The sequence below is a fragment of the Hemibagrus wyckioides genome, linkage group LG01 (genome assembly GCF_019097595.1).
Source record: "Hemibagrus wyckioides isolate EC202008001 linkage group LG01, SWU_Hwy_1.0, whole genome shotgun sequence".
Taxonomy (NCBI): domain Eukaryota; kingdom Metazoa; phylum Chordata; class Actinopteri; order Siluriformes; family Bagridae; genus Hemibagrus; species Hemibagrus wyckioides.
This window is the reverse complement of record NC_080710.1, coordinates 6,701,417-6,715,414: the sequence shown is the minus strand read 5'-3', so window position 1 is coordinate 6,715,414 and position 13,998 is coordinate 6,701,417. Positions and strand designations below refer to the sequence as shown.

The 13,998-nt window shown below is 39.0% G+C and overlaps 1 protein-coding gene across 1 annotated transcript; it reads left to right on the top strand.

The window, feature by feature from the left end:
• Positions 1–3,457: 3,457 nt before the first annotated feature.
• On the top strand, positions 3,458–8,372 carry LOC131348255 (receptor-type tyrosine-protein phosphatase H-like). The gene is made up of 6 exons (XM_058383087.1): positions 3,458–4,357; positions 4,655–4,673; positions 5,138–5,395; positions 5,615–5,881; positions 7,379–7,642; positions 7,886–8,372. The coding sequence occupies exons 1-6, from the start codon at positions 4,307–4,309 to the stop codon at positions 8,170–8,172; spliced, it is 1,146 nt and encodes a 381-aa protein (XP_058239070.1). The 5' UTR covers positions 3,458–4,306; the 3' UTR covers positions 8,173–8,372.
• Positions 8,373–13,998: the final 5,626 nt, after the last annotated feature.

Genomic DNA, 13,998 nt, shown 5'->3' with positions numbered 1-13,998 from the left:
CTAATAAATTGTTCTTATTAAGCTAATTTTAAAGTACATATTTATTTTATATTGATTATTGTTGCCTATTCCAGCTAAAATATGCTTATAAATCAGGTGAGTTAGGCTTATTGTCTCATCAGGTTTTGCCAAGAAGTGTAATTCAACCCCAATCCCTGTAGTCCTGTTATGACAGCTTTCAAATGGGGATGGTGAAGGTTAGCACATGCTTCAATTAAGACTCTGAGGAAAACACAAGTGCATTTGTTTTTAAAATTGTAAACAACAAAGAGCTGAAGACAGAATGCCTACAGAACATTAAGCTTTACCCTAATGGTACTTTAGATCTTAAGCTTGCTGACAAGGTTATCAGTCTTTTATTGAGGCTGCAGCAAGGGTCAATCATGATATAATGCCATAAAAGGTTGGTGGATATTTCACTTTTTTCCACAGATTGATGCCACATTTACCTTTAGTACTAATGGTACTATGGTAATATGCCCTTTGGGTTATCAAATTCACACACATTGTTACAACAAGGGAAACATCCTCAGCAAATGACCCTGGCCCATTTCCCTAATTATGGTGGCATGGTTAGCATTAATCAAGTTCTCATGAAATTGAGAAATTTGATAATGATACTGCACAAGCCTTGGGTGTTATAGCTAACACTACAATTAAACCAGGGTCACTTTAGACTATGTCTTTCCACTTCTTTCTTTCTACTTGTTCAGTGGTAGGCTATGAGTGTTGTACAGATGTATTCAACCCTTCTGTAAATTGAACTCAATACATTAAAGACTAAATTGAGTTGCATGATCATGTTCAGCATATTGATCAAGTAAACAGTAATTGGTTAGGTGTCTGGCTAGGCTTCTGATGGCGTATGTCATGATTTGAAACTACAGTTATGTTAGGGCCATTGCCTACATTTGTTATGAAATTACTATTATATGTGGACAGTGTTTATAGTGCATCAAATAAGTAAAGGAAGTCTCTTATAGCAAAGTGAGCTTGCTTTAATGGATCATTTTAAAGTTATATAATTTGTGGAGTCATTCTAATATATCATGGTGATTACATGAGGGTTAAGGGCCTTGCTCAATGGCCCAGCAGTGGCAGCTTGGTGGTCCTAGGATTTGATCTCACATCCTTCTGATAAGCGGTCCAACACCTTAACCACTGATCTACCACTTTCCTTTGGATGTACACCTCAGTATTATTAATGTAGGTAATTTTTTTTTCTCAGAAAATGATAGGAATGATCCAAAAAGAAAAGAGATTGGATCTATCAGGTGGCTGAGATTTGGAAACACTGCCAAAACTCTATTGTATCTTCTGATTAGTCCTTGTGTTTGTCTGCATACTGTATTTTTTTTTTTTAAATGAAATTCTCATGCAGTTTCATTTAAATATCAGTTGACAAACATTTTACCATTTAAGTTTACATTTCGGACATCTAGAGGAAGTTCATTCTACCACCTAGAGGCCAAAATAGAGAAGATTCCTGAAGAGTACCCTGCCTTGTACCCTGAGAGATGGTGGGACCAGTCAAGCAGTGCTAGAAGACCTAAGAGAGCGTGGTGCAATACAGGGAGTGATAACAGCTTTAAGGTAAGAGGGAGCTGGTCCATTCTTTTTGTAGGCAAGCATCAGTGTTTTGAATCTGATGCATGCAGCTACAGGAAGCCAGTGGAGGGAACTCAGCAGTGGGGTAATGTGTGAGAAAGATGAAAACAAGTCACGCAGCAACATTTTGGATCATGTACAGAGGTCAAATTGCGTTCAGATGATCCCCTCCATGTTATTTGAAATGAGCGGCCTTCCAGATAGAAAGCAAATCATTCCCAGCCACACAGATTTGCCATATATTGTGTTACATTTTGCTATTCTATTATATAATAACAACAAATAGAATATATATTTTTTTAACGATTGCTTGCTTGATTTCTTTTGCATTTTATTTTAACTGTTATTTTAACACAATGCTTCCAGACAAATCATACTTTTTTCTTGTTGTTCAATTTCTATTGTATTGAAAGTGTGCGAGAGATTGAGTCATGGTACTGTGGGTTGCTTGGGTTACTTTGCCAGTACTTCTTTGCTAACAGTTTGAGACACGGTTTTAGATATGTCTAGTATGGATGAACACTGAAGAACCATATTGAGATGTTTATCTGGTGAAAAAACTTTGATCAGGTTGTTAACAATTCACTCATACAGCTGTATACAGTTATGCTAAAAAGGAATAAATGGTGGACTGGTGACCTGTCTAGGGTGTACCCCTGCCTTTCACCCAATGTGCTCTGGGATAGGCTCCAGCAGATCCCTGTGACCCTAATTAGGAATAAAGCAGGTATAGCAAATGGATGGAATAAACAGTTGTTCATCTAGAACTGCAGGTATTTAAATGACAAAATCGTGATGCACTATATTGCCAAAAGTATTCGCTCACCTGCCTTGACTCGCATATGAACTTAAGTGACATCCCATTCCTAATCCATAGGGTTCAATGAGACGTCGGTCCACCCTTTGCAGCTATAACAGCTTCAACTCTTCTGGGAAGGCTGTCCACAAGGTTTAGGAGTGTGTTTATGGGAATTTTTGACCATTCTTCCAGAAGCGCATTTGTGAGGTCACACACTGATGTTGGACGAGAAGGCCTGGCTCTCAGTCTCCTCTCTAATTCATCCCAAAGGTGTTCTATCGGGTTGAGGTCAGGACTCTGTGCAGGCCAGTCAAGTTCCTCCACACCAGACTCTGTCATCCATGTCTTTATGGACCTTGCTTTGTGCACTGGTGCACAGTCATGTTGGAAGAGGAAGGGGCCAGCTCCAAACTGTTCCCACAAAGTTGGGAGCATGGAATTGTCCAAAATGTCTTGGTATGCTGAAGCATTCAGAGTTCCTTTCACTGGAACTAAGGGGCCAAGCCCAGCTCCTGAAAAACAACCCCACACCATAATCCCCTTCCACCAAACTTTACACTTGGCACAATGCAGTCAGACAAGTACCGTTCTCCTGGCAACCGCCAAACCCAGACTCGTCCATCAGATTGCCAGATGGAGAAGCGCGATTCGTCACTCCAGAGAACGCGTCTCCACTGCTCTAGAGTCCAGTGGCGGCGTGCTTTACACCACTGCATCTGACGCTTTGCATTGCACTTGGTGATGTATGGCTTGGATGCAGCTGCTCGGCCATGGAAACCCATTCCATGAAGCTCTCTGCGCACTGTTCTTGAGCTAATCTGAAGGCCACATGAAGTTTGGAGGTCTGTAGCGATTGACTCTGCAGAAAGTTGGCGACCTCTTCGCACTATGCGCCTCAGCATCCGCTGACCCCGCTCCGTCAGTTTACGTGGTCTACCACTTCGTGGCTGAGTTGCTGTCATTCCCAAACACTTCCACATTCTTATAATACAGCTGACAGTTGACTGTGGAATATTTAGGAGCGAGGAAATTTCACGACTGGATTTGTTGCACAGGTGGCATCCTATCATAGTTCCACGCTGGAATTCACTGAGCTCCTGAGAGCGACCCATTCTTTCACAAATGTTTGTAAAAACATTCTGCATGCCTAGGTGCTTGATTTTATACACCTGTGGCCATGGAAGTGATTGGAACACCTGATTCTGATTATTTGGATGGGTGAGCGAATACCTTTGGCTATATAGTGTATGTTGCCTAGAGGGTCAATTAAAAGATTTATCAGTAGACTTTTGGGACAGTATTTAATCAAATATGTTTAATTTGTGGTGCATCATGCTTTAGCGACTTTATAATGTGTTCAGATATAAAGGAACAAAGCGCAGGTGTGTGTCTCCATTCAGCGCATTTCAGCACTGCAACACACTACACTGGAAATCAGTGGAGCTGCAAGTGAATTTTATTTATATGATTTTGTAGCCAAGAGCATTTTAAGTGAATTTTCTCTGGGCAATGCCATATTTAAATGAATGAAAATGTTATCAATTACACAACACAGCTGAACTCATATTTTACAAAGGCATGCTTTATAGTTTTATCTTATTAAAGTTTACTATTTGGAAACTTATTTTATGCAGTTGTTTTTTAAAAAAAGAAAGAAAGAAAAAGTAGGCACAAAAAGGCTTCACATTATAACTCAGGGTTCTTTTGGACAGGAGAAATGAGCTGAACTTCTAATGAGCTGCAGGTGACGTGTTTCTAAAAGACCTGAGCTCACTTACACGCAGGTGAGAAAAATACTGCTTGTGCTTTGTAACATTTCACAGTGCAGGCGAAATTTCCCTTCTTGTTTCAGAAATACTAAGTTTACAACATCCCTTCAACTTCTATCGTGCTTCTGAAATGGGAATTATAGGCCTACTGTTGATGTGTTGGTCAGTGGCTCCTCTGTGGGTAAGATTTCAGTTCTGTTTCTAGTTCATCACATTGTTGATAAAATGTTTTAAGCCTGACATTTTCTAAATAAATTTTCACTCAGTGATTCATTGTTCTAGACACTTTATTATTTATTTATTGTGTTGAAATGTTAAATGTGATTTATGAAACCTTTTATAAGCTACATTCTTATATCATTTAAGATGTATTAATAGCTAAGCAAATAAACAATAATAAACCTAACAAATAATAAATGAAGGCATGTCATAACCAGGGCAAAATTTCTAAATTATTTTTTCCATCTTTGAATTCTAGATACTGTCATCCCTGGCATGTAAGATTAAAGCTTTTTTTTCCATGTGTTTATCTAAGCTGTTAGGGTTTTTGTTCTTGGTTAATTTAATGACACATTGTGAGACTTAAAATGCCTTTATTTGCTTCATTTTTTTAGTTTTTGTAAGCTTAAAGACCTCTTACACTTTCCACAATCTGGACAAACTTGGTTTCCATATTCTGTGTTTTTACCCAGTGTAAATTATAGGCATGCTTAACATGATCCTTTGTAGCACTAATATACTGACAAACCCTTATATCACATATCTTAAGGTTAAAACTTTAGGTTTCCTTTAATTCTGCTGTCCTTCTAGCACCATGTGCTGGGCTCACCTGGACTTTGCATAATGGCTCTATACTAACATATACTACTAAACTAAGAGCTTTTCCTAATTGTTTGTTCTAACTGTACATGTTGACTACAGTTAAGGGGAAAAAAACCCTTTAATTTATATCTCTTTGCAGCTCCTCCTAACATCATTGGTGTCATTGTAAAAGCTCGAACTGAGACCCTGCTTACCTTGGAGTGGACTAAAATGAACAATTTCAGCTACATATTCAGATACAGTAATGGAACAGAAACTCCACTTACTGTATCTATTAATGGGTCTGTTTTAAGACATACAGTCTCCTCACTGTCTCCTGGGACCAAGTACACCTTTGTTTTGTATGCAGTGTTTAAAGGAGTAAAGCACAGTGCTTTCAACTTTACTGCTGTTACTAGTAAGATCTTTTAGTATTCATTATGTATTTCATGTGAATAGTGGTGACTAGATACCTGTGTGTGAAATCTCTCTCTCTCTCTCTCTCTCTCTCTCTCTCTCTCTCTCTCTCTCTCTCTCTCTCTCTCTCTCTCTCTCTCTCTCTCTCTCTCTCTCTCTCTCTCTCTCTCTCTCTCTCTCTCTCTCTCTCTCTCTCTCTCTCTCTCTCTCTCTCTCTCAGGTCCCTCTAATGTCGCCAGTGTTTCTGTAAAAGCTCGTTCTGAGACTGCAGTAACATTTGAGTGGAGTAAAGTGAACAACAGTAATGCATACATTTACATCCTTAAACAAAGCAACAGGTCTGAGGCATACATTCCCATGTACTGGGGAGGATCTACAGCAACATACACTGTATCCTCTCTAAGTCCTGGAACCAAATATTCCTTTACTCTTTACACAGTATTTGATGGAGAGAAGAGTAGTGGCTACAACTTCTCTACAGCAACCAGTAAGTAAGTGTACCTGTATGTGTTTGGGTGGGGGGATATATATTGTGTGTATGAAAAGAAGTTGACTTTGAAAAATCTGGCTTTAGCTATAAAAATATGCCAAGCCCTAGAAAATGCTAATATCCAAAGTAATTTAAAGTTTAAGCAACTATGGTTGTAGTTGACCTGCCTGGAATAGGATAGAAAACACCTTTAGTCTCCATGCATTGTGAGGAGAATATTGAAGAGGCTAATATTTCTCCAAGGAACATGGATGGGCAAAAAGTTAGGATTTTTTGGGGTCACCAAGTTCCAACTAAACGGATTAATTAGATCTAAAGTGAAACCTTCTTGCCTTATGAGTCATCCAACTACAAACATTACCACCCGGAGTTCACTTGACACTACTGGGACTTTAATGTTTAGATGAGGGTAAAAAAGAGCTTTTTGGTAAGAAATACAGCTCTTTTGGGTGTAAAAAGAAAGGTATACTAAAAATAACCTGATCTGCTTTTGCATTCAAGGATCTATGGCTATGGGGGTCTGTAAAGACCTTGTAAACCTTAGTAAAATCATGAAGGAGATTTTCATTGAAAATCTGACCGTCACTAAGTCATCAAAACTTGATCTTCAAATCATATTTTTGATGAGTTACTGCAGTTTCATAGATGGATCCCTCTGAAGTTTAAGCTTGTGTATTTTTAGGTTCACTTGTTGAAACTGAATAAAAATAAAATGGAAGTATAGTTAAGACACAATGAAACTTTTGCAAAACTCAGTCATTTCACATTACTGAAAAAGGAATTATGAAACAAAGAATTAAAGATAAGCAAGCAAACATAAATCTATAAATTAAAATGGAAAAATACCAGTCACTGAATTAATAATGCTGCTGTATTTAATAAAAAAAAATGTTAAAAAAGCGTGTTCATGGATCACCCGAAAGTAAATAATGCACGTTTGATATTCCAGCCTTAATATGAAATTACAACAAACAAAACTTATACTTTCTTAAAGCACCTTCTCCCCTAAAGCATAAGCACTGTGGGTTTAGTGATGTGCTTTTTTCCCCCAATCAAACATGCCTGTAAGAATTGGTCTCATCAAATCGTAAGTCATTTTGCCAAAAGTTTTAAAGTGATTAGTTGCGTTTGGAGGTTTGCATGAGGTTCTCTTGCTATATTACCCACTAACAGAGATTTTTTTTACTGTCTTTATGTTCAGTCTGTGACACAGTGAACCAGTGTCAGTGTAGGAGGGTGGGAAAAAGTTCCAACCTGATCTTGGTTTAATTTTTTTTATATCACAAAAACCCGACATTTTTTATGTGGGTCTGGGTTTACAATTATAATTTTTTTTAATTGCCATAGATGTGAGGCTTTTGCTTGTCATTACATTTATGTGTATGGAGATTCAATACATTTCCATATAGACTCTGGCTGTAATGAAACAAAAAGAGAAGAAAGTGAAGGAGATCATATTTAATGCACTGTATACATGTTATGTTTTTGTTTCAGTGCCTGTGAATGTGGCAAGAGTTAACGTATCACAGCGATTTGCAGACCGGTTAGAACTGTCTTGGGACGAAGTGAAAAGCAATAATATCAGCTACATCCTGAGTGACAGCAGCAAGGCTGAGACCACAGTTGCTGCATTAGGGAAAGGTTCTGCAATGACGCATACAGTTTCATCACTCTCTCCTTCAACCAGATACAACTTCACTCTCTATACTGTGTTTGAAGGCATAAGGAGTAGAGGCCTGACCTTCACATCAGTCACAGGTTCTCTCTGTCTATCAATTTCTGTGTGAGAGAGAGAGAGAGATTTGTGTGCTTGGTCTGCAACAAAGTTATGTTTTTTTCCCCCCATTTTGATGTTTAATGTAAACAGTAACTGAAGAGTTTGTGCATGATTGATGCAGTGTGCTGCTGATGAGATAAATGCATTTATGGGAATCATATTATGGGGAAGTTTTTGATCAATGTCTTTTGTCCTTTTTTCTTTTTTCTTTTTTTTTTATAAAGCCTCTCTTACTGTGACTGGACTGCGTTGTGAGCGTCTGTCTGGAGGAAATTCTTTGGTTTTAGTTTGGGATGCTCCATCTGGTCAATGGACAGGAGTTGAAGTGCAGATGAAGGGAAGAAACCCTCAGTACTTGAATGGAACAAGGCTTGAACTCCATGATCTTTATCCTGCCTTTTGGTACAACATGACGCTAAAATTATATTCAGGAGATGTAAAGAGTGCTCCAGTTTCAATCAGCTGTCAGACTGATCCAAGAGGTGAGGTCTTTACAACATTAAAAATATAGAACTGATTTGGGAAACATGTGTTGTGAATAAATATGCAAGCTTTAAGCAGGACATGGCCCCTTATTTTTGGCAGTGTTATTCATTTTTAGTGATGTAAATCCCATGGTTATTTATGTAAACATCAACATGAGTTCTTCAACTGATGGTACATTATATCTTTAATTATTGACCTTTGACAAATCTGTACTACCACCACTACTGTTGTCTTACATCCACCCAAAATGCATAAGCATGACTTCAATGTAATTTTACTGATGTGGAGATTTTATTTGGCATGTTTCCAAGCCCTCCTGAATTTTATATTGTGAGAACCAGTGGTGTAGTGAGGAATTAATCGTAATTTATCTTTACCATTTCACTGGTAACAAACGTTTTGAGAGAAACGCATTGTGTATAAAAGTATTGTGTGGTGGAGCTTCATTGCTATATTAAGTAATATTTTAGAACATTTTATGTAGATTTTTGGTTCCATAGTTCTATTATTATTAAGTACAGATCCTCTGTACTGTTTCCACTCCTGGTATATAATCAGTTATAAGTTAAACTGTTTTTAGTAACCTCATTCATGTCAAAACATGTACCTCTTTTTGCCAGGAGTCATAGCAGGAGTCGTGTTGGTTCTTCTGTTTATACTATTCATTATTTGTCTTGGAGCTGTTTGTCACAGGAAGTCTGTCCTCAAAAGGTTAGCATTTTTCCCACTTTATTTTACATACGCTATTCACAAAAAGTTAAGGATATTTGGCTTTTGGGTGAAATGTATGGAAAATGTAAAAAAGTTCACGCTACAGTGATATTATATCATGAAAGTAGGGCATTTAAGTAGAAGCATGCAATGGTGATTTCCTCATCTCAAACAATTTATTGAAACAAAAGCCAACAACAGTGGTGGGTATACCACAACAAAAAATGTCAATGTCTCAATAATTTGTCATGTGCCCTTGACCATCAATTACAGCTTGACAGCGACGTCTCATGCTGTTCACAAGTCGACTTATTGTCTGCTGAGGCATGGCATTCCACTCTTCTTGAAGGGCGGCCCTCAGGTCATTGAGGTTCTGGGGTGCAGGGTTACGAGCCTCTACACGGCGACTCAGCTGATCCATAGGTTTTCTATGGGATTCAGGTCTGGAGAAAGTGCAGGCCACTCCATCTGAGGTACCCCAGCCTCCAGCAGCCGTTCCCTAATGATGCGACCTCGATGAGCTGGAGCATTGTCATCTATGAAGATGAAATTAGGCCTGTGTTGTTCATGCAGGGGAACAATGACTGGATTAATGATGTTATTCAGGTAGTACTGGCTTGTCACTGTACCATTCACAAGATGTAGGGCAGTTCTGTATTGAGTAGACACACCTGCCCAGACTGTAACACCACCACAACAGTGGCTGATGCATAGTGCTCTCCTTGATGTCTCCAACATCGTTGGCGGCCATCATTTCTGCTCAACGTGAATCGACTTTCATCAGAGAACAGCACTGAGGCCCACTGGTCCCTCGTCCAGCGTAAATGCTTCCTGGCCCAACGCCTGTGCCTGGTGGTGTGGTCAGGTACCCTTGCAGGTCGTTTAGCACGAAGACCACACTGAAGTAAATGGTTTCGAATGGTCTGACGTGACACTTGGGTGCCTCTCACCTCCCTTAAATGTGCCTGGAGTTGAGTGGCATTCATCATCCGGTTCCGCAGGGCACTGTTCACAATGAAGCGGTCATCAACGTGGGATGTGGCCAAAGGACGTCCACTTCTATGCCATTCTGTGACTCTTCCTCTCTCCGTATCTCTGTCCCAACCTGCTGATGACACTCTGTGACACTCTAAGCTCAGTGGCCACTTCCCTCTGACAACATTCAGTTTGAAGCCTCGCAATGGTGAGGTACTGTTGATCAATTGTTAGGTGTCGTCTTGGTCTCATGATGTCAGAATGTGAACAGCATGATGAAGAGGACTGTTTAAATACCAATTCTAATTGAACCAGAAAATTTATTGGTCGATTCATGGATCAAACACCAGTTGTGAATTTTGCCGTTAAGCACCTTGTTAGAGAACAGCAAGTTATGCAAAACGTACTGAAACACTGAACAGTTGGACATGTGCATTCAAAAGTGTAGAGAAGGACACATTAAGTTCACCTGGAAAGGTTATAGTGCATTTTAGGTGCATCCTGAACTTTCACCCGAAACCCAAATATCCTTAACTTTTTGTGAGTAGTGTAATATACTGTGTGGAAAAATTGTCAACTCCATATGTTTGTGTAATGTTTCCCTTTTTTCCTGTTTATATTTTGTAGAAAAACTCAGTCAGACTCGCACACCAATCAAACATCCATTCAAGGAGCAGAGGAAGGTGTATGTAATGTTTCTGTTCTGGCAAAACAAGTGTCCTGTGATGGCAAGAAGCACTTCAGCCAGAGACTGAATAAGAAAAAAAAAGTTAAAGCCATTCAGCAAAACCCTTACAGGACTCCTGAAGCTCAGATCCCAGTCACTGGTATAGAAAGTAGCAATATGATGGAGCAAATGAGATAAAATGCATATTTTCCTTCTTTTACAGGTGTGTACTAAAGATTGATTTTTTTTTTGTTCTTTTTTTTGATCTCACATCTTACAGAAAGCTTTTTCTAAAAATGTTTTAATAGTCTGGTCCTTAAGAACCGATTATCTGTTTTTTAATGTGATGTGCATATTTATCCATAAACATGTTGCCATTATTTTTGGTATAGTGTGCAAATTATTTAAAAAGAATGGTTGTAAAAGTTAATCTTTCTTTGTCTTCTGTATTTTTAACATGGACAATAAAGGACAATTTGGGTGTTACTATTAATAAAACTTGGGAAAATGAGCAAGCCTTTACTCAGAACTCTGACAATTCTGTTGCTATTTCTGAACAGGTTCAGAAAGTATTCAGAACCCTGCCGTTTTTTTTTTTTTTTTTTTTTTTTTTTTTTTTTTTTTTAGATTTAACTGAATGGATTGAAGTAAATTGTAAATTATATTTATAAAGTAGATTAGATTTTAAATGGATTACATATACTGCCTGGTGAAACCTAGATTTTCATTGGACCGCCTTTTGCTTTGATTACAGCACATATTCACATTTATTTCCGTCCAGAGTTGACGGAGCTTTCTCACCAAGGTCTTGTACTGATGGCAGAGTCTGACTGCCGTGAAAAATTGTTCTTTAGCACATCTTAAAGATTCTCAGTTGGGTTAAGGTGATTTCTCAAGTTTTTTCATTGCTTGAAAAACCTGGTCATTCAGTATTTTCAGGTAGTCAGCTGACCCCATTGGACCTGATCAACTAAAGCAACCTCGGGTCAAAACACTGCCCCCACATGCTACAGATACAGTAGGCACTAGGCATGATGGGTGCATCACTTCATCCACATCTCTTCTTAACCTGATGTGCCCAACACTCTGGAACAGGATAAATCTGGACACATCAGATCACATGACCTTTTTCGATTACTCCAGAATCCAATCTTGCTCACTAGCAAATTAAAGCCCTTTTTCCAATTAGCCTGACTGATAAGTGGTTTTCTTATGGCTATACAGCTATTTAGTGCTCTTCACTTGTATTCACATAGACTTTAAACATTTTTTATGATTTTATTTCGCCAAATGTTTGTGATCTACAATTTCAATTATTCAAAAAATTTTTCTGACCATAATTCTTCCCTGAAGATGATTGTTGACTTTCCTCCCGAGGTTTTAATAATGCATTGGGCATCTCACCAAATTTTAGTAGTTTCTGCAAGTTCCTTATTTATTTTCTTTGCTTGATGCAGGCCAATAATTTTACTCTTCTGAACAGAGTAACGTCTTCCAACATGGTGGTTTAAGAAATGATAAGCTACTCTCTGCATCAGTTAAATACCTTGTTGCCATTTTAATCACTGCAGCAGTTATCTTATTGAAGTCTCTAACCTGTTTCCTTAGTTAAGTCCAAGTGGGTGACTTTTTTGGCCAGTGTACGTACATCATGTAATAATGATGATTATGATAAAAAAAAAGGGTGTGAAAGGAATACAGTCATCTACACAAGTCAGTGTATAGGGGTCAAAGTTCAAATTCAAATTTTATTTGTCACATACAGAGCAGAGCAGGTGTTCTCCTGGTTGAGAGAAAAAGAACAGAAGAGAGTCCATTGTCGGGATGGCTGAGGTCTTTCACTATCTTCCTTGCCTTGGTCCAGCCCCATTTGCTGAAGATGGACTGCAGGTCAAGGAGCTCAGTGTGGATGATCTGCCCATCTGATCACACCACCCTCCGGAGAGCTCATCTATCCTGCTTGGAACTGTTCCCAAACCAGGCTGTGATGCTTCCTGTCAGGATGCTTTCAATAATGCATGTGTATAAGGTACTTATCACTGTGGAGGGTAGTTTAAAGTGTCTAAGGTGGTAAAGATGCTGTCGGGCCTTCTTCACCTGGGTGATGATGTGACAGGACCATGACAGGTTCACTGGGCTCCCGTGATCATAAGCAGTTGGTGGTTCTTCTACTGCTTTGTGCTGAAGTTCTTGTCCTGACACCACATCTTCAGGTTTTTACTCTCCTCTAGGTAGGCCATCTCATCCGAGATCAGACCCACCCAAACAGCACTGTCAGCAAACTTGATGATGGTGGTGAAGTTGGAAGTGGCCTCACAGTCATAGTATATGTACAATGTTGGAACAGGAAGGAGCCATCACCAAATTGACCTGTCAGACCAATGAAATTGTGCAAAATGTCCTTGTCAATGTTCAGGGCTACTGGGTGAGAGTCACAGAGGCAGCTGGGCTGGGGTTTCTTCAGGACAGGAACAATAGTGGACTGTTTGAAGCATTTGGGGATTATAGGCTTCCAGGGAGAGGTTGAATATCTTGTGCCGGTCAGTGGTGGCTTTCAGGACCCAAGCTGTGATGTGGTCTGATCCTGCTGCCTTCCTGGTATTCACTCTCCTGAATGTCCTTCCATACGGCATGCTCAGAGATGATGAACACTTTTTCTGCTCCAGAACTCTCTGTCTGCATGCTGCTTGTAACAGTGTTAGTTTTGAGTTTAATTTTAGATGACTGTAGTTTATCCTTTGTCTTATGTCAGTGATACGGGCAGCTTAAGGGAGATCTATGTCGGCATAGCAGCGACAGTGAAAAACATGAACAAGGGTGATACAGTTATGTTCAAAATAATAGCAGTCCAACATCACTAACCAGATCAATCACGGTTTTTGGTAGAAATTATATTTCTACATGGCAAATAATTTACTAGTAGGTGTAGTAGAGTAATAGAAAACCAACAGACCCAACAGTAATGACATGCATGTTGCTGATTCTGTGTAACTGAATCATTAATTGAAAAGGCTGTGTTCAAAATAATAGCAGTGTGGAGTTGAATTAGAGAGAGAAATTATTCTGTGAAAAAACTGGTGTCAAACACATGTCCCTTATTTAAGGACGAAGGCAGCAAATAATGTACTGTGCATTTCTCTCTGAAAATCGGAGTTAAATGGGTTGTTCCAGACATTGTTGAGAAGGACAGTCTACTTTGATTAAAAAGTTGATTAGAGTGGGGGAAAACATAAAGAAGCGCAGATAATGATAGGCTGCTCAGCTACAATGATATCAAATGCTTTAAAATGGCAAAAAAAAAAAAAACAAAGTCGTGGAAGAAAACTAAAAACTACCATTCGAATGGTTCGAAGAATAGCCAAAATGGCAAAGACTCAGCCAATGGTCAGCTCCAGGGTGAGCAAAGAAAGTCTATAGTTACCTGTGAGTACTATAACAATTAGAAGATGTCTATGTGAAGCCAAGCTAACGGCAAGAAGCTCCACAAAGTCCGTGTTG